Raw genomic sequence first — 25,127 nt, forward strand, 5'->3', positions numbered from 1 at the left:
GAGCAAGGGAAAAAGAGAGGAAGAGGGAGGTGACAAGATGGGGTCTGTTCCTGGCCATCTCTCCATTCTGGGGGCTGAGGAAGGGAAAGGGACACAACAGCAGTGCTCTGTCAGGGAGGCAAGTTTAATCAGAGCCCCAACCTGTTCCCATCCAGGCAGGGCCATCAGCACCAGGAGTTCGCCTGCATAGTGCTCCTGGACCTTCGGTATGCCCACCCACGTAGCCAGGCAAATCTGCCCGCCTGGATCCAAGACTGCGTGGAAGTCAAAGCCACCTTTGGCCCCACCTTTGCTGCTATGCGGAAAGTGAGTCCTGCCTTTCCCTTCCCGGACAACTCCCCACCAAGATCCCCTTCTAGTGTTTCACGGTCTTGCCATGTCTCCCTAGTTTCATCACGAGAAGTCTGGCCCCTCCTGAGGGATGTCCACGCTTGTCTGGCATGCAGACCCTTCTGGAATCACTGAGCCACCAGGACCCAGGAACAGGCACAGAGGCCAACAGGTAAAAACTAGGTTACTCCTGGACACTGGGTCCTGTCCATCCTTGGGCCCCTCCCAGAAACTGGATCTCTCATCCTGTTCACCACTGCCCAGTGAGCTCCCTGCCCTGCTTCCTGGCCAGCCTTTCTGGGCAGTTGTGGAAGCTGCACCTTCCACTGTGGGGTCTGTGTCCCTGCTCGTTTCTCAGCATCCACTTCATCAGAGGTGAGGTGGAGCAGGCCTCTGCTGCCTCCCTTTTGTCCTCCCCTCCCTTTCCTAGCTCAAATTAGCTGTTTGAGACCTTCACCCTTTCCTCAAAATTGAGGACGTTCCCCATTCCCAGCACCCCTGGTGCCCAGGGCTCCTCTGCCCTCAGGCTTCTGGTTACTTCATCCAACTGCCATCTGGGGATTAAAAACCACCCAGGAGAAATGTGGCACTGAAGTCCCTGAGAACTGGGAACAGGGCCCTGTGCGCTGCTGCGCCACCTGCTGGCCTCACTTCTTTACTTCCAGGCTGCTCCCTAACCTGTTCAGGTCCTGCACAGCATCCTTATCCCCCTGGATGGGTACCAGGTCCTACAAGTCAGTAGCACCTCTCCCCCTCTCAGCCTCTTGGGCAGACTCCGAGAAACCTCTTCCCCTAACACCAGCAATTACACCAAGGGCCGCTAGGCTCTCAGCATGACTACTTTTACATACTCTGTGTCTGTCAGCCAGGCATTTTTTCCTGTGTGAGAATACCCCTGCCCCCATCTGCAACAACTGCCCCTGTTGACTACACCTCTTCCCTCCCTGACCCCAGAGAAAAGGGCCTTGGTCCTCTGGGCACCCGGCCCCATTGCCTGAGACCAGTGGGAGCAGGAGCACAGGCCCTGGCGTGGAGGAGTTTGCATTCTGCACGGCTCTAGTTCTTTAATTAAAAGTGCACTGTCAGTTGATGCCCAGCTCTGCTTTCCATTTCTTTATTGATTCGTGCACTGCTGTATCTCAAAGTCCCATGGAGGAGCAGAGCACACCAGCGAAGGAGGTGGGTGGAGCAGGGGCATGGAGCCAGGGCCCCCTCCCCCACCCATCAGGAGCCAGCCTCCCTGCTCTTGAAGAGGGTCCAGCCACAGCCCTGGTGGTCCTCCAGGATCCCCACTGCTCCAAGGGCAGCAGGGGCTGAGAGACCTGCAGGCCAAGGAGCCCATCCCAGCTGCTTCCATGTGAGGGAGCCGCAGCCTGGGTTTGGGGAGAAGGAGCTACTGAGCCCCTAGGATTCCCAGTCACCTTCGTCTTCCTCTCCAGGTGGCTGCTGTGGGGGAGGCAGAGGCGGAATGGAGTCTGACATTCGAGCGAAGGCTCCTCCTGGCCCCTCACTGGCCCCAGTCCCAGGTCCTTTCCCAGAGATGCCTGGGAGGGAAGAGGTGGAAGGTGAGGGGGCCACTTTGTGGCACCAGTTCACCCAGCCCCTAGAGACTCAGAAGCCCCTGGAGACTTAGAAACAAGAAAAGGCAGAGTGTGCATGGCGCACAACACCCCAAGTCCCCAGAAGGCAGCAGTGCCCTGCCTCCTACCTTTGCGCCTCATGGCCAGCTTGTTAAAGAGATCCGACATCAGGTCCCCACCTTGGCCTGTGGCCCTCACTGCAACAGGAAAAACCACCAGTGAGGAATGACAAAGGGACCAGAAATAAAACTTGCTCCTGAGGGACAACCTCAGGGTTCAGTCACATTTGTCCTCTTTCCTTCATCACTGACACACCCCAGCCCTCTCCATAGCCACTGGGTCACCAGGGGCTCCTGGGGCTTCAGTCTGTCAGTGGATCCAGCACCAGGGCACTGATGGAAAATGGTTAACGTTTGAGTAACACTGTCATAGCCATCCTGTGAGACAAAGAGGTGCCAACGAGCAGCCCCCCATGTGTGAGCAGCCCAGAGTGTTAGGCAATTTGCAGGGTCACAGGGCAAAGCTCATAAGCCAAGCGGGGACTCAAAAGCAGGACTGTTGCTTCTTGCCCAGGTGTTACATTTATGCCAGAGTCCCAGCCGAAGAAATCTATAGCCCCAAGGGGCTTAGAGAAGCAGGACTGAGCTACCCCTCCAAGTCCTCTGTCTCTAAAATATCTCAGCTGCCGACCATTCCTTTGACAACTGGCAGACTATTCTCTCTTGTACTTGGAGCTGCATGAGGCTCTGTCCCTGACCAGCTTAGAGAGTAAAGTTCCATTAAGCAGCCTCCAAAACCCAGCAGGAATCCACTGCCCAGGCAGCAGAGATGAGGATGGTAGGGTGGCCACCCAGGGATTCCAGCAAACATCCTGAGGAAAGCAGGGGGCTGGCCTTTCAACATGTGGGTAGCAAGGAGCACCTGGCTGGAGACTGGTGGTGGTTGGAAGAGGTGGCCCTTTTCGCAGAGCCCTCCCGGAGTGGGTGCAGCAGAGTCCCCTCACCTTGCTCCTGCTCCTTCTGTTTCTTCTTCTCTAGCTTACGCTCCTTGACGCTCCGGAGCTTGGCCTTGCCGATGCCCCCAGCCTGGCGGATGGACTCCAACAGAGTGGCCCGGCCACTGGAGGGGTCCACCACTTCCTTGGGAGCTCCCTGGACTGGAAGTGGGGGTGGGGAAGGAAGGCTGCTCAGGCAGGGTTAGGCTGTGGGACAGCCCTGCCCAGTGTAAGGTTCCAGGGGTCCTCAGGAGCTGTCAGCAGCCTGGCTGTGAGCAGGGGCTCTCCATGAAGAGGAAGCCTGCTGGTGAAGCCGGGCCTTTGGTGAAGCCTGGATGCTGACTGCATCCGCCTGAGCTCAGGAAGCCATGTGTCCAGGAGCCCAAGACCCTCTCCAATCCCCACCCAGCTTAGCTGCCACCCACAGAGGGGGCCCCGAGAGTTGCCCATATACTGAATATCGCAACATGACACGTGATCCAAGGAATTTTTGTGCCACTTCTGAATGGGGGAGACGACTGGGAGATATATTAAAACTGAAGTTCTGCAATTTAAGGAACACAAGGATATTTTGTTGCTATAGTTTTCAGTGATTTTAGCGGCCCCTCTTTTCCCATTGGTGTCAGTGGGAGACCCACAGCCCCATCTGCCCAGGCCCCCTCCACCCTGGAGGACAGAATTCCAGAGTTCTATGGACACGGTTTAAAAACCACTATTAATGATCCCAATGGAGTAAGATTTAAAATTAGAACTATTCTAAAATTCTAGAATTTATGGCCACTTAAGCAAACTACAGAAAATCCTTTATGGATCCAGAAATTTGGAGGCACCCTCAAAGAGAGTGCCCTACCTCCACCCCCACTCCCACACTCGCCCACATGCCTGCCAGTGCTCCTACCTGAAGGAGATGAGTTGCTCTCAGACTGCTGGGCATCGTGACCTGGAGAGGCCACAGTCTGTGGTGGGGACGGGGGCAGGGGCGCGCTAACCAGCACTGCTGGAGCCAGGGGAGGTGGCGGTGGGGGTGGTGGTGGCGGGGGTGCTGTTAGCACCCCACCTTCTAGGTCTGAAACAAGTTGAGAAATGTGAGGTGCCTGAGGAAGAAAGTTGCCCAAATCCCATTCCTGGCTCTCACTCACCTGGCTCGAAAGGCTCGGCCACCTCTGTGGGAAAGGCAGGCAGCTCTGGAATGGTGCCTGGGGCCGAGGGGGCGATGCCAGGGCCTAGATCAGCACTGTACATGAGGTCATCGGCAATGCCTGGCAGGTCAGGCAGGTAGCATGGCACATCAATCTCAGGCACCTGGCCCAGGTCAGGCACATAGAAGTAGTTCTCTGGAACCTGTAGGTGTAGGTAGGGGGTACGTGAGCTGGGGTGCTGCAGTTTGACCTTGGCGCAGTCAGTGGGACCCAGATGGCATAAAGGGCTCAACAGGCCCCTCACCTAGAGAACCCTAGCATCTCCTCACCCAGCTGTACCCCCTCCCACCAAACCATCATCTATCTCTACCTGTTGCTCCAGCTGCTCTCGTTTGCTGATGGACAAAGGGGCATCAAATAGCTTCTCCTCTGTCTCTGCACCCAGCATCACATGGGTCTTTGTTACAGCACCAGCCAGGGGGTCCAGGAAGACATACTTTTTGTACCTGCAGAGGTGGGGTGGAGTTCAGGCAATCTGTCATCTGTTCCAGGCCTATGGTCCCGATCTTTTCCCACTTCATCAAAAGCCACAAGTAGTTTGTACCATGGATTCCCAGGCCTTACAAGGCAAACTGGTCCTGGCTCTGCAGGCTGCAGACTTCTACTGCACCTGAATCTGATGACCCCTGAGTGCCCCCCTAAGCCAGCCAGGCCTCCCACCACCCCTCTCTAGCCTGAATTCTGGCCATACAGGTTCTCAGTGGTGTTGAAGAGCAGCAAGGAGCTGACGGAGTTGATATTGCTGGGAAGACCCCCAAGCCCTTCCTCGGCCTCATCCTCGGGTTCCACCTTGGTGTTGACACACACAGGGAAGTATTTCAGCTTCTCCTGGGGGGCAGGTGTGGAATACAACAGAAGGATGGAGGTTTCTGGGCAAGACCAGTGACCTCCACCCCATCCCGTCAGAACCCTCTTGGGGGAACAATACCCTACAGTGGCCCTTAGTTCCTCCCCCACATCCAGTGCTGCCACTGGTCACCCCCTGCAGTATGTGACCTGCATGTGCCCATCAGACCTGCAGGGCCCGCTCATCCAGGGGACGGTGCTTGCTCTGGATTTTATGGCGGGGGCGTCTCTGCGGGCCGAAGTCCTGGGCACCCGTGAAGATGGAACTGTACTCCTGCAGGTGGTCGGGAGCTGGGTACTTGGCACTGGAGAACACCTGTGGACACAGAGAGAGTCTGACATTACTTTTTCAGGGGCCCCAAAAAGTGACAGAGAGACTAGGGTTGGGGTGGGAACATTCTTTCTGAGAAGGAGGAAAGCTTGAGGTATAGCTGGAGAGTGAAGGTAGGGACCTGGGCAACCTCAGAGGCACAGGGATATGGCAGAGAATGGGATATCTGCGACTGCCCACCAGCCACAGGGACACATGGGCTACCTTGATGGCCTTCTTGCTGCCCTTGATCTTCTCAATCTTGGCCTGGGCCAAGGAGACCCTCTCCCTAATGGTCTGCAGCTGGCTCCGGCTCAGCTCTACTCGCTGGGAGATCCTGCCAGGGAAAAGATTACAGAGGCTGGGGGCTGCTCCTCAAGCCACTGCAGCTTCCTGCATACCTCCTGCTTCTAACAGCAAACCTGCAAAAAACCAGGGGCTTGAGCAAGGGTTCTTAAAAAAACAATGTTACCTACTTGTTAGGGTCAATCTTGAAACTGCCAAGGTGAACTCTCAAGGGTTATCCAAACTGAAGGGTCTAGGAATGCACTGTATTAAGTTCCCTGAAGCTCTGGGTAGGGGTGGGTATTACCCTGGCCCCAAGATGGTGCCTGAAGGGACATGGTTTCTGCCCCCTACAGTTTATAGCCTCAAGCTGGGGCAGACTGAGTGAAAATCATCATGATGGAAATGGACATACTCACCCACTTGCAGACAAGGAAACCAGAGTTCAGCAAGCTGAGTGACAGGCAAGGCTGGACCTAAGTTCAAGTCCTGGACCCATTCACAAGGGACTGCCCTGACACAGGGCAGATGGCTCATGTAAATACATACCGGGTCCTCATCAAGGTTCTCATGGTTGTGGCCTGGCTGCTCACAGGCTTCCACCCCCCTTTCCTACCCTGATCAGTCGGCTGCCCCAACACTCACTGCCCTGCTATTCCCTGAACATGCCAAACTCGCGCTTGTCACATGGTGTCTGCATCAGATGGAATGCTGCCTCCCCAGATATCCACGTGGCTTGCTCCCTCACCGCACGGAGCCCCATCCTTGCTAAAGCCTTCCTGACCGCAAATCTGAACATGCACCTGTCACTTTCCAACCCCCACCCTGCTTTACTTTCACAGTGCCACTTGACATTGTGTCTCTTGCCTACATGTGCTCCAGGGGACTGAGGACTCTGCTTTGTTCCTGTGTGTTCCCAGTGACTAGATCAGAGCCTGGCACCTGTACAGGCCCCTCTGTGATTACTGAAGACTAACACCCACATGACCTAAACATAAATGCAGACAAGCCTCACTTACGCCGACCTCACTTATGCTGACTCAGCAATAGCAAGGGGCTTCTCATCGCAGCGTTAACTCTCTTGTGTTCCAGTCCATCCTACCTCAAAGGCTCCTCCACCTACAAGAATACTAGAGTTCCTGCCCACAACCACCACATTCCACATTCAGAGCGGTCACATCTCTGCATTCACCTGCCAGGAGTGAGCACAAGTGACGCAGGGGAAATGAGGCAACATTGTAAGCTGAGTGCCTGGGGGCAGGTGGGAGGATACGCATGCAGCAGAGGGGCTCACTGCCTCTTGGTGTGGGGGCGGAGGGCGGGGGGGCGGGTTGATGATGGTAGGGCCAGGGGACTCTGAGATTTCTGTAAAGGTTGAAATGAACAGTCTACTCTGGCCCAGCCTTCTGAAATCATCTTCACCACTCTAGCTGGTTTTGGTCCCCAAAGGACCCACCCATCAGCCAATTTCACAACCTAGGGGGTTCCATCCTGATGAAGTCTCTCTATTACTCCCAATTCCTCATGCGCCAGAGGTGGAGAACGAGATGGGTGCTGGGTGTAAGCAGGCCCCCAAAGCAGCTTAGTTTTCCTGGACAGACTGGTCTGAGTCAGGGAGCAATGCAGAGAAAGAACGAGAGGGTAGTTTCCTTCCAACAAGAGAATGCAGAACTACCCATCTGTTCCAGCACGAGCTCCATGTTTCCTGGCAGGACGGAAGGTCTTCATCCACAGAGAAGTGGTGCTCAGCCACAGGCTGCTTCCTCCAGTTCCCACTCTGCCACTCTGGCCCTGGGCGCTGAAGCAACCGCAATGGTTACGTAAGCATTCCACTCGAAGCCGATGCAGAGAGGGAGGGACATCAAACCCAGACACGGACAAAGGCTGCTCTGTTCTGGTTCTTCCATTAAGGAGAGAAGGGCTGATTTATTAAAATTGTAAACAACAAGCTTAACAATGAACCCTGGCAAATTTCCAGAAAGGACTTTTAAGTAGAGGGTCTGTACACACTTAGAAAGGAAGACACAGGTCCCAGAGGCCAGCACTGTTCCAAATGCACAGTGCATCTGGCCTCAGCAAGGATTTTGACGACTTCTCAGAAAATTCTGCGGACCATATCAGGGGTTGGAGGAGAATCTGCTTAGGAAAATCAGGGCTGGATGAGCAACAGTATCGGGAGGCACTGCTGAAGACTGGACTGACTTCAGCCTTGCACAAAGGTCTGCGGTAGGGCCCCATCCAGCGCACTCACCACTTGACCAGCAAACTGGAGATATCAAATGGGGGGAGGGTCAAAAATGGTCTGCAGGAAGGAATCAAGACTCAAATAATCCTGAGGCCAAAGGAATGGAACACAACCAACAAGATAAAACTGATAAGGAGTGAACGTGTGGCCCAGCATTCAGGTTAAAAAGTCAAGCGCTCAAAGACAGAAGGGAGAGTTTGAGCAGTAGTTCAGGGGGAGAAAAACCTGAGGTTTGGTTAACTATAAACTCAGGATGAGCTAGGAGCATGTTAAGCAGCTTAAAAAGGAACTACAATCTTAGGACAGACAGCTCCTGGTCCCTCTTCTACCTTCTTTCAATAAACAGGGAGCATCCACTCTCTTAGAAGCACTAGAGAGAAAACAGGGCCCTAAATCAATGAATATAATTTGCACCCAGCGCCAATCTCCTCCACAGCTGTGTCCCCTTCACACTGGATCCACATTTGAAGAGGACTCAGTTCCATTCTAGACTATTCCCCTTCTCACTGCAGTATCTCTAGCACCTGGGATAGTGGCTGACATGTAACAAACACTGGCTGAATAAAAAGTGACAAGTTAATGAATGTCCAAAAGAGGGTGATGAGGATGGTGATGAGTGAGAAACTCCTGTGGTGCTTAGGTAACAGAAGGAAGTCTGGCTACAGACGAGGTGACCTAGAGAATATGATAATTCCCTCCAAATATCAAAATACCACAAATCCTGTCAGGTGGAAAACAATCAGGCTTCTTCTGTCACCCCAGAGGGCAGCATAAGGACCAGTGGGTGGAGTTACAAGGAAGCAGACCTGGGTTCTGCATAAGAACTCTAACAAACAGCTGCATAGCTTTGCAAAGCAATCAGATTCCAGCTGGATGACCACCAGTCAGGAATGCTTCAAGGGAGATGCCTGTGTGGAGCAGGGGAATGGAAGACAGGATTCCCAGGGTTCTTTTCTTATCCAAAAACCTGTAGGTGTAAGTAATGGCTCATCTCTTGACAAAGCTCATAGACAGTCCAGTCTCTTATGGTGATGCATCACGATGCTGAGAAGAGTATAGGCCCCAGATGAGAAAGCTTTCAGTCCACATGGCATCTCCACTGACTGGCGGTGACTGTTCGGCAGGCTGTGCTAGGAAGGACTGCTAGGCCACACTGGGCCTGGAACTGACTGCAACAACAAATTAGCAATGCCCACCATGAGGGTGGGGCTGGTGGCAAAAGGGCAATTGTTTGCCACTCCTGATCTAGAGCCCCCTGGCTTGGCGGCCAGCTTCAAAGTAGGTCAGTTTCCAAGCTCATCATAGAAGCCATGTCCCTATAACATGTCTGCTCAGACCTCAGCAGAGGAAGGGCTGCCCCATCAGCATCAGGGACAGAACCGGCTCACTCAGTTTGCTCGGAGCCTGGACCAGAGATGAATCAGTTAACGCACATCTGCTCTCAAGGAGATTCCAGTTTACTGGGGAGATAAGTAACTACAACATCCCACAGACCTGGGTTAACATCTGTTCAGTAGCAGAGTGACCTTGGACAAGTCATTTAATCGGCCTAGGCCTCAGCTTCTTCAGCTGAAAAGTGGGAATAGGAACTTCTGTATCATGGAATTACTGTAAAGGTTAAAAATGAGTGAATATATATCTAGTGCTCCTGTACTAGCTGACATATCCTAAGTTCTCGGTTAACATCTGCTATTAGTACCCATAAGGTGGAGGGAGGGATGAGGGACTCTAGGCATTCAAGGGAAAGCCAGAAGAGGTTGACAGAGAAGGAAATTCCAGGCTGGAGCCGGCACTTTGCAAGAGAATGCTCTGGAGGGTGGAGGGGAGAGCAACAGAAAGCAGCTCCCTGGCTGCGGTGGGAGGCATTCCAGGAGGGATCTATGGACCACTCTCCTGGTGTGACAGCAGGAGGGGGATAGGTTGGCCAGGACAGCGCTTGGGCTCCCTATCCCACCACCTCCAAAGCTGACCCTCCAGCCCCTTCCTGTAAAGCCCGGCAGGCCCACTGCAGTGCTGCCGCAGCTCCTCACAATCAGATGAGCATCTGCAGAGGCTGTGGGAAGGGAGGAAGCACCCACTCCTGCCCCGTAATTGCTGCTTTTCCTCCCCTGACCTGGCCTGTCCCTGGGCACAGCACACCCTGAATCTGGGCTCTTGCCTTCATCTTTACCTTGTCCACTCACAGGGATAATTAAGAATGATCTGCTAATTATGCAGGCAGCTGACTGAGTACTTCCTAACCTTGGGAGTCACCTGGTGCCAATCAGTAGAGAGAAAGGAGGGAGAAAGGGAAGGATGGGGCTGATGGGAATGGTGAGTGACAGCATCCCAACTTCCATTTGCAGAATCTGTCCAGCTCCTCTCCCTATACCACTGCAACACCCTCTGCCTCCTCATGTAAGTCTTGTGAAACAGATGACGTCTCTGGGCAGATATTTTGGGCCTGGCTTCTCTCAGGTAAAGATGGGGGCAGGTGAGGACCAGAGAGATCTGCTAGGCAGGAAGAGAAGCCAGGGGAAGGAAGGAGAGGCTCCGGAGAAGCTTGAGAGGTACTTGTCATTCTCTCCACTCTGCATAGCTCCCACTGCGGCGGAGCAGGAGGAAGGAACACCAGCTTGGAATGCTAATTTTCCATGAGTTCGCCTACCTGCAGAACTGGGCACAGGCTCCAGTGGGGCCAAGGGGCCCAGGCTGGGCTGGGCCTGAAATGGGAGGGGAGATAAAAATTATGCAGCCCTGGCTGGTGTGGCTCAGTGGACTGGTTTGCTGGCCTGCAAAACCAAAGGGTTGATGGTTCAATTCCCAGTCAGGGCACATGCCTGGGTTGTGGGCCAGGTCCCCAGCAGGGGCACGTGATAGGCAACCACACATTGATGTTTCCGTCTTTCTCCTTCCCTTCCTCTCTCTCTAAAAATAAATTTTTAAAAGAAGTGTCTCTTCTCTGCAAGGTTTATAAGCAGGAGGAATACATTTAAGGGGAGAGATTTCCAAGCTGGGGTCTCATCCCCACTACAAAAGCCCATGAGGAATGAAAAGCCCCCTTGAACCTTCCCAAAACTCTTGTCCCATTACTTCTCTGCTCAAGCACATATCCAGCCTCCCTGAAACTCCTGGATTAAGCTCTGCCTTGTTCAGAGAAGCCCCCATGGGCCCTGATTTATCCCAACTTTTCACTGACCCACCTCCCTCTGCCACTCCTCTGCCACAGGGCACTCCCACAGCACTGCAGAACATAGAGAAGCCAGAAGCAAGCTCCTGAGGGCTCATGATTGGAGGAGAAAGTGAGATCCACAGACACATGGCAAGTTGACTTTTCACACCCTGTTCTCTTCTGCAGTGGGAAGCTGAATGTATGGGACAGGCGGCACTGTCTATAATCTGGGAGCCGGGAAATGCCACACTCTGACACGCACCATGCTCCACGGTCTGGCCTCTAAGCCTTTGGCACACATTTTCAGACCCCACCAAACGGCCTGCAGGCCCACTTTCCCAGTCCTGCCTAACCACAGCCTATTCCTCCCATGGCCTAGTTTATGCCCCTGTCCTTCAGAAGGCCTTCCCTGGCCACATGCAGGAGGCATGTGGTTCTCCTTGCTACCATCTACTTCTTCCTTATTCAAGTAACAGTCCCTGTTTTCGTCACTCCCACTCAGTCCCTGGACTTCAGGTGGGGCCAAGCCCGGGGCTTCTGGTAATGCATGGGGCCAAGGTCTGAGCCAGTCAGTATGTCATGCCTCTCCTGCCCTGGCAACTGGCTCTGGCATAGACATGAGAACCCAGATGAGCCAGGGGGTGAGTGGGACTTCTGAGGAAATGCTGGAACGTAACTTGAACCTAGGAGCTCAGACCCTACCGGTGTGACCTTGCCACCCAAAAGCAAGGCCTGTCTAGGAAAGGGGCCAACCCAGAGGCAGAGAGCCGGGATGGAGTAAAAGCAAAACCAGGTCCTGATGACATCATTTATACCCTTCAGCTCCAAAGCCCGCTCTACTGATTGGTTAGTTTTTCCCTAAATTGGTTCGGGGAGTTCTGATGGATAAATACGCCACTGACTTTCACTTGTTTCTCTCTTCTCTAGATCCCAAGAGGTCTGCACAGGTCATGCTATGCAATTAAGAAACAACAAGACCTACTGCTCTCCCGCTCCAGACTCTAAGGTCCTTGAGGACAGGAACCATGCCCTACGCATCCTCAGTGTCCCTCAGGGGCCAGCAGTTGGATGCATGGTGGGAGGCCAATGGGGTGACCTGGAGCCTGGTTCTGAGGGCTCCTGAGCAACATCCTCCTCTTCTTTAGACACTTGGAGGGCCCATATCCACGCTCAACCAACTCATCCCTGCCTCGGAGATGGCTTTCCTGCCCTCTCCTCATCCCATGAAACTGTCTACAGGCGCCAAATGCCAGGAAGGGAGACTGAGGCATGCTAAAACTCCAAAGCTTTCCTTGGAGAAAGGCAAGCATGCAGTCACAATCCTGGTGAGGAAATACAATATTTCTGGTGGATTGTTTTTCGCATTCATTTCAATCACTGGGCATAGGGTGGCCATAATCTGGGACTGACAGCTCTTAAAGGCCTGCATTCTCTTGCTTATGTGTTCCTTGGGCATATTTAACACAAAAATAAGCACAAAAGCAGCACCTAACCCTTTCTATAACAACTGATAGCAGGTTAAAGGAGGACCACCATAGGCAGTAAATGAGTAGAGATGATATTAAGAGTGAACATTTATTGCATGCTTAGTAATTACATGCCTGGCACTGTAGTCCCTTTGCAAGTATTAATTCACTTAATCTTTACAACAATTCTATGAGGAAGGTATCATTATTGCCACCGTATCATATATGCACTGAGGCTTAGAGGGGTTAAGTAACCTTCCCAAAGTTACAGAGCAAGCAAAGGAGGCAGCCAGGTGGAGCCTCTTCCAGAGTCAACCCCCTGAACACTTGGGAACCACCCCCTTGTTACACTGATATTCTAAGCAGGCTTGGGGAAGGCAGGTGTATCAGTGGGAAGGTAATAGGCCAGAGTCCAGAGGATCTGGTATTTATACCAAGTCCAACCAAACACAATGACCTCATTTTCTGCTCCCACTGAGGAAGGCTTCAGGAAAAGGTGGACCCCCAGCTGATGGAAAAGGAGGAGGTTGCCTAGTGATATCAAAGGGGACCCCTGGACTGGAGTGCAAGCAGGGGTGGGGTGGGGAATGACTTGAACCATGAGATGAACCTGAGTCAGGTAGTGAAATACTTTACATGGGGGAGGATAAAGGGTTCCTATGTGAGGCATGACATGGGCACCCAGGAAGGAGATCTAAGCCCATCCCAGGTTGCTCGTGGCCACAGATAGGATAAAGCCTGGGATCTTTGCAAGGAAATAGCAAACACAGCTCACTCAGGTTAAATAAACATTGAACGAACAATCATTCTAGCCCAAGGATTGTGCTAGATTAGTGCTGGCAATAACAAAAAGCTGCCACTCACCAACTCAAAACCCACAATGACCTCAAAGGCCCCACCTCCATACCAGCTCTCCTTGCTCTCCCTGCCCCAGCCACACTGGCTTCCATTCAGGTCTGGCCCACCTCAGGGCTTCAACTCATGTACTTCTTTCTGGAACATTCTTCTTCCCAACCTACCCATTCACAATAATTCTCACTCATCCTCCAGTTTTCCACAAATCTTTCCCCTACATATGCCTCCTCTGACCACCCCCTACACCAAGTCAGGCCTCCTGTCAACAACTCTCACAGCACCTTCCCTTCCCTTCACAGAAAGACCGCGAAAGCTCCAGAGTCTGGAGCCACAATAGCTGGTTGTGACCCCCCAGCTCTGCCACTTGGGCAGGTCTCTTAGCCATTCTATGCCTCAGTTTCCTCCTCTATAAAACAGAGATAACAACAGCAGCTCCTCATAAAGTTGTTGTGAGGGCTAAATAAATTAATGAACTTCAGATCAATGGCGGTCCACAGTTGATACTAAATAAACATTAGTTATCACAAAATTATTTAAAAATAGTCATCACAACTGTAATTAAAAACTAACATGCAATTGATTAATTACAGTCTATCCGTCCTGCCACGGTAGATCCTCTAGTTGAACAGGGACGCTGCCTTATTCACTGCTGTAACTAAGGAGAACAGCAGTGTCTTGCACACAAGAAGTATTGAATACATATTTGCTAACTGCAGGAATAAGTGAAGGAACAGGGTCCCCAGTGGGAGGAGGAGTTAGAAGAGCAGTACCACCACCAGGGCTGGTGGGGGCCACAGGGAACCCAGGGAGCTAAGTGTGACAGTAGGAAGCTCCTGTGAGAAAAAACTTCTAAGCTAGGCCCCTTGGGCACAGAGAAGCCAGCTGCCCCCCTGCTCCCCCATAACCAAGAATTACCAGAAGGCCTGCTCCTAGAGGGTGCCTTCCTGGGAATGGAGAGATAACTCCCAGGGCAGGGAGAAGCCCCTGATCAGGTGGGGATGGGCAACAGCACCCACCTGCTAAAGATGTCTCCAGAGACCTTCTGTAGGTACTGCAGGGCATCTGCTATCTGCTGGATGGCCTCCTCTCGCCGCAGGTCCGGCTGGATGAGAGGCACTGTGTAGGTCTGACCTGCCAACCAGTGCTGGGTCCTCACAGGAGTCATGGTGCCTGTGGGTGGGAACCAGAGCATCAGAGCCACACCTCACTCACCTACCACACCTACCACAGCACAAGGTAACGAGAAGAGAGACCAGCCCCTCACCCAACCATTTGCCACAGGCTCAGCCTGTACAGGTGGGGAGCTGGGGACACAGCATTTGATGGGAGGCCAGGGTCCCACAGGAGCTGGTCTTTTGCTGCTTAGTGAGTGAATGAAGGAGTGAAATTGGTAAGGACAACAGAGGTTGATGAAAAGGGTTCAAAGAAGGTGCAACACTGACTGTCCCCATTAGGGACTTGGGACCCTGCTAGATACCCTCATTATGTGTTATCTCATTCCAACCTCCTAAGCCTAGATGAACAAAAAAGAATCCCTTGCTGCAGAGTGAAAAAATTGTCTCACTTAACTGTTCAACGGTACCCAGGTCTGGAAAACCAGAGAATGTGGACTCCTGGGTTCTACTCACTTTGGCCTCTGAGGAACTCAGGGCCTGTTCCTGAGATAGGACAGGCAGTGGCTAGTGACTCTATGTATAGGTATCCAGGCGCTGCTCACCCAGGCTACAGCTACAGGGGGCCAGCAGGAAGAAGGGGGATGTGGGGGCAGGAAAACAGGAAGGAAAAACACTCCTTTAAATTGTAAGACAGGGCAGAGTCTATTTATACTGAGTTTAATTAACTCCACTCCCTGGTGGTGCCACTAAAGCAGCAATCACACTGCAGAACGCACTGATTTGATTGGCAAGAGACGCACCAGGCAGAATATTAAGGCACCAGGCCCCTATAAATAGGCCTAATCACAGCCTCTTGGTAGAAGATGGTGAGGAAGACATTAATCAGGCCTGTCACTGTGCCCATGTTAAGTATGGCAGGGAAGGTTTAGGAGGCTTCATTTGGGCTTAAGCTGCTGTGTGACCCTGTATAAGTTGCTTGCCTTCTCTGAATATCTGCTTCTATTTCCCATTCTAGACATTGAGAGTGGCACTGCTCTCTAAGTGGTTATTCCCAATGTATCCCACCAACATCTTCACCAGGCAGGTGTGCTTACTTCTCTGCTCCCTTTGCCAGCTTTCCCAGCCCTCCCTTCAATCCTATTTGTCCTCTCCTACCCTTCTCAGGCCAGCACTTTTTGTCATCTCTGATGACTGTTCTGCCTTCCAACTTGTTTTCCAGCAGTGGCATCTTTAGTTTCTCAGTCTTGAACCTGCCTTGAATCCACATCTGTGTATGTACACGCACAAGGTGGTAATTCAGGCACAATCTCCCAAACAAGGAAGTAACGGATCCATTCAAGAATGAAGAGACTGGCCTGGCTGGTGTGGCTCAGTTGGTTGGAGTGTTATCCTATAACCACACAGGTTTGATGCCCGGTTGGGGCACTTACAAGATGGCAACCAACTGATGTTTCTCTCACATCAATGTTTCTTTCTTTTTCTCTCTCTCCCTTCCTCCGTCTCTGAAGCAATGAAAAAATGTCCTCAGGTGAGGATAAAAAAAAAAAAAAGAATGAAGAGACTGAGTATAGCTGGTTGGTTGGTTACTCATTCTGTCTGCAAACATCTACTGATCAACTATTAGGTGCCCGCCATGATTACAACAAAGATGAATAGGAAACTATACTAGCCAAAGAGACAGCCTCGAGAACAATTAAACAGCATGTCATAACTGCTCTAATCCGGCCATGTATACAGTAGTAGGGAAATAATGAGGAAGGTGTAATAAACCCCTTCTCAGGTTAGTTGACTCAGGAAGAGCCTCTTAGCAGAAGCTGAACCTCCCTAATAGGCCCAGGGAGAGCATTCCAGGTAGAAGGAAGAGAGTGAACAAAGATTTATAGGGTAATGGCAAGTGTTCTTGAATGGTGAGGGTATAACTATCCTTGGCCTAGTAGCAGGAAAAAAGATAAAGGTCAGATTGTAAAAACACTGAATACCATGGCAAGGAGTTTGGACTAAAATCCTTAGACTTGTGCTGTCCAATATGGGAGCCACTAGCTACATATGGCTATTGAGCACTTCAGAAATGTGCTTACTCTGAGATGAGATGTAGCAGAAGTGTAAAGTATACATCAAATTTCAAAGACTTAACAGGAAAAAAGAATGTAAGATGTCTTAAGATTTCTTACAGTCCTTATTCAACAGAATGGGGGGAGGAGGTGGAGGGAGTGGGGGGAGGATATGTTCCAAGACCCCTCACCCCAGTGGGTGCCTGAAGGTACTGAACCCTATATATATGTATTTTTTCTATACATATATATCTATGATAAAGTCTGATTTATAAATAAGGCACAGTAAGATATAGTAACAACAATCAAAATAAAAGTTATAACAAGATACTCTAGTAAAAGTTAATGTGAATGGCTTTGACGCCATTATTAAGCAAAATAAGGGTTACTTGAAATCAAGCACTGCAACACCTTGACAGCTGATCTCATAACCGAGTGGGCTCTTAAGTGACTAAGGGGTGGGAGAGAATCTACAGCATGCACACGCTGGGAAAAGGGACGATTCACATCCCAGGCAGGGTAGAGCAGGACTGAGTGGGACACCTACGAGATTTCATCATGCTCCTCAGAATGCAGTGCAAATTTATTATTTCCCGAATGTTCCATTTTAATATTTTCAAACTGTGGTTGACCCGGGGTAACTGAGACTGCGAAACCGGGGTTAAGCGGGGGGGGGGGGGGGGGGGGGGGGGGGGGGGTGGCGGCGATCGGACAGACAACACTGTATGTCTAGTGATTACATGCTGAAATGGTCATATTTTAGCTATACTGACTTAAAAATATATTTCTAAATTAATTTCACTGATTTCTTTTTAATTTTAGAATCACATACGTAGTTCACATATTTCTAAAGAACCAGCACTACCTTAGAGAATCTGGTAAAAACTGGACGTTTTCAGAAAAACGAATCTACACCATCCATACCCGTCTCTCATAATGATGTTTACAACTTCGGCAGTGCACGAAATCCAACCCTCCCAAACACCTAGCTTCCAAGGTCTATATCCCAGGGCAAAAACCTGTGCTGTCGGCAGTACGGTATCGACGAAGAGGGACCAGGGATTAATCCGCCGCAGTGATGGTCGGGAGCTGCACAGGGTCTGAGAGTCACCCGCCCCCTTCCCGGAGCCCAGCCCGACAGCGGAAAGGCACGTGAGGGTTTCGGGGAGGGGCCGAGAGAGGAAATGAGGGCTGCGGCCTGCAGCTCCGATCTCGGTCATCACGCTGGGCCCTCCCGCGCCCGGGCCTCGACCCCTGCGGGGAAGGGTCGGAACTCGGGGAGGACTCAGAAGCTCGGGGAGAAAAACCTGGGACCAACAAGGGTGGAGACCCATCTTACTGGTGGGCAGCGAGGCAAACGGCACAGTCGGAAGTCAACCAGGGCGCAGACTCTGCGGTCCCAGCCGTGACGCCAGCTCGCGCTCGGCCCTCCCCGGAACCCCGCCCTCCCGCCTCTCAGTCCCCGACTACGCAGCTTCGGCCACGTTGGCCCGCCCGGACTGAAGCGCGGTCCCAGTAATTCGGGTGGCCTTCTCTGCTCTCCACTTGCGCGCTGTGCTACGTCTGCTCCGCCCGCCACGCGTTTCTGCTCCTGCACTGCCGGGTCCTGGCGCCGCCGTCTCTCTGTGCTCCGCCTCTGAGTGCTCGCTGGGCTCCCAAGTTCTGGACCCCCACGCGGAGCCCTCACTCGGAGTCGCCCGCGGACTGCTCGGCACCCGCCTCTGTTCCTTCACCGCCTTCCCCGCTGCCCGGGCCTGGGCTGTCTGCTGCCCTGCGCTCAGGGACGCCCTTGTTTCGTCCTGTGTGCTTCCTGTGCCCAACTCCGAGTACCAGCGTGGAAACAGCCCCCTCCCCTGCTGCCGGACACACTTGACTGATTTATTACGTCTTTGAGCACGCCCTTTTCTTGGCTTGACGTCTGTGGGCCGTTCTCCCCATAGAATTCACTTGGTTCCATTCCCCTTTAAAAACTAAATATATGTCAGACACAAAAGGAAAAATACAGTATGACTCCACTTATATACGGTAGCTACAGGAGTCAATTTCATAGAGGCAGAAAGTAGAATGGTGGTTGCCAGGGACAGGGGAGCAATTTGGGATGTGATGAGTTATTGTTTAATGGGTACAGTTTCTGACTAAAGACTCTGTTTGACCAAACTTTAGTCAGAGAGGCCTCTACTTGCATCACCAAATTGTAGCGAGAATCCCTCACCTTCTATATCAGCTCACTCTGCCTGTGACCAAATTCCTCATCCCAAAAAGATACCCCAGGTAGTATCTGGTCACCCTGGCCTGGCTTCAGCAAGAATCCTCTCAAGTCAGTTTAGCAAAAAACTAACCTATGCTCTTAGTAATTTCCATCCAGGACCACTAACCACCTTTCTTGGCTATAAATCCCCACTTGTCCACGCTGTATTCAGAATTGATCCTGGTTCTATACTGAGGTCTCTTTTACCCTGTTGCAACGACCTGACAAAAATCCGTTTTCATCACTTTAACTGCTTTGTGCAGCTCAGGTTTTCTGTTTCCCTTTCCTTTTCTTTTCCTTTTCTGTTAGCTCTGGTTTTCTTTGGCATGTCAGTTTGGGAAGGTAAAAAAGTTCTGGAGATAGATGGAGGTGATGGTTGCACAGCAACATGAATGTACTTAATGCCACTGAACTGTGCATTTAACAATGGTTAAAATGTTACATTTTGTTGTGTTTATGTTACCACACACACAAAAAAGTTACTTTTTAAAACAAGATTTTTTAAAAGTTAAATATATAAAGGAAGTATTAGTCCAGAGATCCTGCAATAGTCCCTCCTGGAGTTCATTGGCTTGTCTTAGAGTTCTTGGCTCCTCTTTTTCTAGGGTTGCCAGAAAAAAATACTGGACAGCAAGTTAATTTAAATTTCAGATAAAATTTACATATTTACACTAATATATGAGGTCTGTCTGTAAAAACTTTAGCCATTGTTAATATAACAGGACAGTTTGCACAACATCAGTGTAACCTGGCAACCAAAGAGAGTGGACTAGAATGCGCGTGCGTGAACAATGACAACTTCTCTGTACTAGTCAGTGGGGGAGGTAACTGCTGTTGGGTAAGCATGTGTACTGTGTGGCTGTCACATACAGAATGACTAAGTGAGTAGAGCAATGAATCCATCAAATTTTGCATTAAGCTTGAACATTCCTCCATGGAAACTATTCGGATGATTCAGAAGGCTGCAGCTGTGGGCAACTGGTGATGGGCAGCTTCATCATGGCAACGTGCCCACTCATGCATCGTTCTAGTGCGGAGTTTTCTGGGGAAATAGCAAATCACCCAGGTTATTCAGCACCACTCCCTTGCCCGGATTTGGTGCCCTGTGGCTTCTGGCTTTTCCCAAAACTCAAATTACCTTTGAAAGGGAAGAGATTTCAGACTATGAGATTCAGGAAAATACGGAGATTTGATGGGGCACCATCAAATATGATGGGGCACCTGGTGGCAATTGGGAGAACTGTGTGAGGTCCCAAGATGCCTTCTTTGAAGGGAACTGAGGTGTCCTTGTCCTATCTATAATGCTTCTTGTATCTTGTATCTTCTTTAATAAATGTCTCTATTTTTCATATTACATGGCTGGATACCATCTGGACAGACCATATATGTGTGTGGGTATATAATTTTACATAGTTAATGTATATTATATATGTATATGTGCATATATACTATCTCAAACTAAGCACAGGACATACTTATACTAAAAAATTATTACTGTTGAAATTGAAAATCACATAGGCATTTGGACTTCCAGCAAACAGGGAGGCATTGGAAAATACACTTTGCCTCCTCACACAACCAAAAGAAGGACAACAACAAATTTAAAAACAAAAAATAACCAGAACTGCCAGAAAATCAAACTGTATGGAAGTCCAACAACCAAGGAGTTAAAGAAGAAACATTCATCCAGACGGGTAGGAGGGGTGAAAATGGGCAGCTGGGGTGGAGAGGACAGGTGGCAAGGTGGCAGCTGGTGGCCCAGGCAGTTGCACATTTGCATGCAGATAAACCAGGAGGAACAACTGGGCAGTGAGACAGAAGGTGCAACCCAGTGTTCCAGTGTGGGGAAATAAAGCCTCAAAACCTCTGACTGCAAAAACCTGTGGGGGTTATAGTGGAAGGAGACACTTCCAGCCCCATGGGAAAGTTTATAGGAGAGAACCACAGGGTCCTAGAAGGACCCCTGAAGGACATACATGGGAATCAGCACCAAAGGCCCCGGTTTGCTTGTGGGAAGTGAGGGAAGTGACCAAAAGCTGGCTGGTAGCCAGGCAAGCAGCACTGTTCCCTCTCTCACCCCTCCCCCACATACAGCATTACAATGCACTGACCTGAGTTGCTCCGCCCTGTTGAATACCTAAGGCTCCTCCCCTTACTACCTAACAGGCTTACCAAGACCAAAAAAAAATATATATATATATATGGCCCAAATGAAAGAACAGATTAAAGCTCAAAAAAAATACAATTAAGTGATGAAGAGATAGCCAACATATCAGATGCAGAGTTCAAAACACTGGTAATCAGGATGCTCACAGAATTGGTTCAGTATGGTCCCCAAATAGAGGAAGAAGTGAAGGCTATGCCAAGGGAAATAAAGGAAAATGTACAGGGAACCAACAGTGAAGGGAAGGAAACCAGGAGTCAAATCAATGATTTGGAGCAGAAGGAAGAAATAAACATTCAACCAGAACAGAATGAAGAAACAAGAATTCAAAAAATTGAGGAGAGGCTCAGGAACATCCAGGACAACTTTAAACATTCCAACATCTGAATCATAGGGGTGCCAGAAGGAGAAGAGAAAGAGCAAGAAATGCAAAACTTACTGGAAAACATAATGAAGAAGAAGTTCCTTAATCTAGCAAAGGAAATAGACTTCCAGGAAGTCCAGGAAGCTCAGAGAGTCCCAAAGAAGTTGGACCCAAGGAAGCACACATCAAAGCACATCATAATTACACTACCCAAGATGAAAGAGAAGGAGAGAACCTTAAAAGCAGCTAGAGAAAAGGAGACAGTTACCTACAAAGGAGTTTCCATAAGACTCATCAGCTGATTTCTCAAAAGAAGCCTTGCAGGCAAGAAGGGGCTGGAAAGAAGTATTCAAAGTCATGAAAGGCAAGGACCTACATTCAAGATGACTCTATACAGCAAAGCTATCATTTAGAATGGGAGGGTAGATAAAGTGCTTCCCAGACAAGGTCAAGTTAAAGGAGTTCATCATCACCAAGCCCTAATTATATGAAATGTTATAGGGACTTATCTAAGAAAAAGGAGATCAAAAATACAAGCAGTAAAATGATAACAAACTCACAACTATCAACAACTCAACCTAAAAAAAAAAATTAAGCAAACAAGTAGAACAGGAATGGACTCAGAGAAATGGAGATCACATGGAGGTTTATCAGCAGAGAGAGGGAGGGGGGATAATAGGGGAAAAGATACAGGGAATAAGAAGCATAAATGGTAGGTACAAATTAGACAGAGGGAGGTTAGGAATAGTATGGGAAATGGAGAAGCCCAAGAACTTATAGGTACAACCCATGGACATGAACTAAGGTGGGGAAATGCTGGTGGGAGGAGATGGTGCAGGGTGGAGGGGAATAAAGAGGAGAAGTAATGGGACAACTGCAATAGCATACTCAATAAAATATATTTTTTGAAAAAGAAGATCACATAGGCATTTGTTATTTTTATTTGCTAAATCTGGCAACCCTACTTTCTTCCTTATACTCTCTGAGTCTTGCCCTGTTTCCCTGCCCCTCCTTCTGAGGGACTTAGGTTGAATTTTCTTCTTTGACAAGATCATTTTACTTTATCACCACCTGTAATGTATGGTCCCCACCAGCTGTGGTATCCACCGGTATTAGAGACCAAATATTTGTGGTTCCTTCCACAGTTGATTCACAAATTGAAGCCCTAACTCCCAAGGAGATGGTACTTGGAGATAGAGCCTTTGGGGAGGTTATTAGGATTAGATGAGGTCATGAGGGTGGGGCCCTCATGATGGAATTAGTGCCCTCTTGAGAAGAGACACCAGAGAGTTTGTTCTCACTTTCTCTTCACCATGTGAAGACACAGAGAGAAGTTGGCCATCTGCAAGCCAGGAAGAGAGGTCTCCTCAGGACCAAACTGACTGACACCTTGATCTTAGATTTCCCAGTCTCTAGAACTGTGAGAAATAATTATTTGTGTTTTTTAAGCCATTCAGGCTATAGTATTTTGTTTTTAACTAGTACAACCCGCTAACACATTTTTCCCTTCACTGCTAGAGCAGTGACCAAGTGGTCAAAGGTATCCAGGACACATCAAAGAAGGGGAAATATGCTGTGCACAGAGGAGACCACACAGGCTTGGGGGCTCCGCATCTCATACCTTGTGCAACCTTGGGCAAGTTATCTAATGGGGCCGCACTTGTCCCACTTGTAAATTAGTGTTAAGAGTGCTTACCCTGGCCCTGGCCGTAAACTCAGTTGGTTAGAGCATTGTCCTGATATGCCAGGGTTACATGTTTGATCCCAGGTCAGGGCTCATACAAGCAACAACCAATGAATGCATAAATAAGTGGAACAACAAGTCAATGTTTCTCTCTCTCTGTCTCGTTTCCCCTTCCTCTCTCTAAAATTAAAAAAAAAAAATCATTTCAAAAAAAAGAGTGCTTGCCCTGCCTCCTGTTCTGAGCTGGATGTTGGATGTTAAAGTGCTTTGTGATCTCTATAGTATATTCAAGCATGAAATGAAGTTTATATATGCTCAAGGATGTCTATCTACATATAGACACACAAACATACACCATATCACATATCAAAATTAACTGTGTTTTCTCAAAACAGTGCTGCTAGACAGTGCCCCTGGGCCCAGACCAGCCAGTTCACCTTTATACAGTTCACCCTCCACTTCATAAAAGTTCTCTACCTAATCTATTGATAGGCTCATCCCAGACCTAGTTTTGAAAACTGCCTTCCCAGACAAGAAAAAGCTTAAAAAGTTCATCACCACCAAACCAGTATTACAAGGTATGTTAAAGGGACTTATTTAAGAAGAAAAAAATAGATTAAAAAGATGAATAATAAAATGGCAATAACTACATATCCATTAACAATTACATTAAATGTAAATGGATGAAATGCTCCAATCAAAAGGCATAGAGTGACTAAATTGATGAGAAAAAAAGACCCTTACATATGCTGCTTGCAAGAGAATCACTTCTGATCAAAAGACATAGCAGGCTGAAAGGAAAGGGGTGGAAAAAGATATTTCATGAAAATAGAAACAAAATAAAGCTGGGGTAGCAGTACGTATACCAGACAAAGTAGACTTCAAAACAGGCTATGAAAGACAAAGAAGGACCCAGCAATTCCCCTTCTGGGTATTTATCCAAAGAAACCCAAAACTCTAATTCGAAAAGACATGTGCATCCATATGTTCACTGCAGCATTATTTACAATAGTCAGGATGTGGAAGCAACCTAAGTATCCATCAATAGATGAGTGGGTGGAGAAGAAGTGGTACATATATACCATGGAAATCTTGCCATCTGCAATGGATGGATTTAGAGGGTATTGTGCTGAGTGAAATAAGTCAGACAGAGAGAGACAAATACCATATGACTTCACTTATATGTGGAATCTAAAAAACAAAATAAATTAACAAACAAAATAGAAACTCATAGGTACAAAGAACATTTTGATGGTTATCAAATGGAGGGTGGAGATGGGTGGAAAAGGTGAAGGGATTAAGAAGCACAAATCGGCAGTTACAAAATAGTCATGGGGATGTAAAGTACAGCATAGGGGGTATAGTCAATAATATTGTAATAACTCTTTGTGGTGCCAGGTCGGTACTAGACCTACCAGGGGATCATTTCATAAGTTTTATAAAAGTCTAGTCACTATGCAGTATACCTGAAACTAATATAACATTGTATGTCCACTATAATTGAAAAACAAAAAATATGTTTAGAAAAAGAAATGAAAATCTCCAAGGAGATGGATTGCAAAGGCATTTGACCTCAGCCACTCAAACTGCAATGGGAATCCTTGACCTCACTCTGGATAAAGAAAAGCTGAATGTCATTCTAATCTGTGGACACTAAGGCCCTACCTGCATTTGTTGGCTCATTGTATCACTCCATTTATATAAATATCACAATGGGTGAGTCCTGAGAGACAGAATGTAGATTGATGGTTTCCAAGAGCTGTGGGGAGTGGAGAATGAGAAATGGCTACTTAATGGGTGCAAGGTTTTATTTTGGGGTCATAAAAATGTTTGAAACTACATAGAAGTAGTGGTTGCACAGTATTGTTAATGTACTAAATGCCACTGGAGAGTTTACTTGAAAATCGTCAACTTTATGTGACTTTCACCTCAATTTAAAAGAAAAAGAAAATGATGCTGGGAGTAAGAAGTGCTGTATGTGCACCAGGCCAGGCCTGTGTCTTATACTTTCCTACACTCCTTGGTGTGGAGAATGTACTGGGTGTGAGGTGGAATCAGAGAAGGCAACAGGTTGAAAAGACCTCAGAGGTCACAGAGGGATGCTCTACTGACAGAGGAGCATGGGAGCAGGGAGGCCACACCCTGGCTGAGGGCCTTTTCTGTGTGTCCTCCAGGAATACCTTTTCCTTTCTTCAGAATGAGGATGAGGAAGACAAAACAGTGTCCTTTGTCACCATTCT

At 49.1% G+C, this 25,127-nt stretch overlaps 1 protein-coding gene and 1 pseudogene across 4 annotated transcripts; one reads left to right on the forward strand and one right to left on the reverse strand.

Annotated features, from left to right (window-relative positions):
• The window catches only part of LOC128780384 (ATP-dependent DNA helicase DDX11-like), a 129,727-nt pseudogene extending 128,573 nt beyond the window's left edge, over nt 1-1,154 (forward strand).
• Nucleotides 1,155-1,428: 274 nt separating this feature from the next.
• Nucleotides 1,429-18,269, reverse strand: WASHC1 (WASH complex subunit 1). 4 transcript variants are annotated; one of them, XM_024567924.4, is made up of 11 exons: nt 17,767-18,269; nt 14,278-14,431; nt 5,485-5,596; nt 5,119-5,265; nt 4,795-4,931; nt 4,414-4,549; nt 4,044-4,245; nt 3,803-3,970; nt 2,914-3,066; nt 2,039-2,107; nt 1,429-1,874 (listed from the first exon to the last, which is right to left on the reverse strand). In XM_024567924.4, the coding sequence occupies exons 2-11, from the start codon at nt 14,424-14,426 to the stop codon at nt 1,735-1,737; spliced, it is 1,413 nt and encodes a 470-aa protein (XP_024423692.2). In that variant the 5' UTR covers nt 14,427-14,431; nt 17,767-18,269; the 3' UTR covers nt 1,429-1,734. The 4 variants fall into 4 exon arrangements, with proteins under 4 accessions (XP_024423692.2, XP_024423755.2, XP_024423614.2 ...); XM_024567987.4 differs by lacking the exon at nt 17,767-18,269 and adding an exon at nt 17,352-17,678; XM_024567846.4 differs by lacking the exon at nt 17,767-18,269 and adding an exon at nt 17,447-17,677.
• Between the last annotated feature and the right edge of the window lie 6,858 nt (nt 18,270-25,127).

The sequence above is a fragment of the Desmodus rotundus genome, chromosome 3, assembly GCF_022682495.2.
Source record: "Desmodus rotundus isolate HL8 chromosome 3, HLdesRot8A.1, whole genome shotgun sequence".
Taxonomy (NCBI): Eukaryota; Metazoa; Chordata; class Mammalia; order Chiroptera; family Phyllostomidae; genus Desmodus; species Desmodus rotundus.

Bases quoted from the DNA above. Each gene is read 5' to 3' on its own strand.
- WASHC1 (XM_024567924.4), bottom strand. From the start codon at position 14,426: ATGACTCCTGTGAGGACCCAGCACTGGTTGGCAGGTCAGACCTACACA. The intron at 3,971-4,043 runs GTGAGTGAGAGC...AACTTGTTTCAG, and splicing joins GGCCGAGCCTTTCGAGCCAG to ACCTAGAAGGTGGGGTGCTA. The intron at 2,108-2,913 runs GTGAGGGGACTC...TTCCTGTTGCAG, and splicing joins ACAGAAGGAGCAGGAGCAAG to TGAGGGCCACAGGCCAAGGT.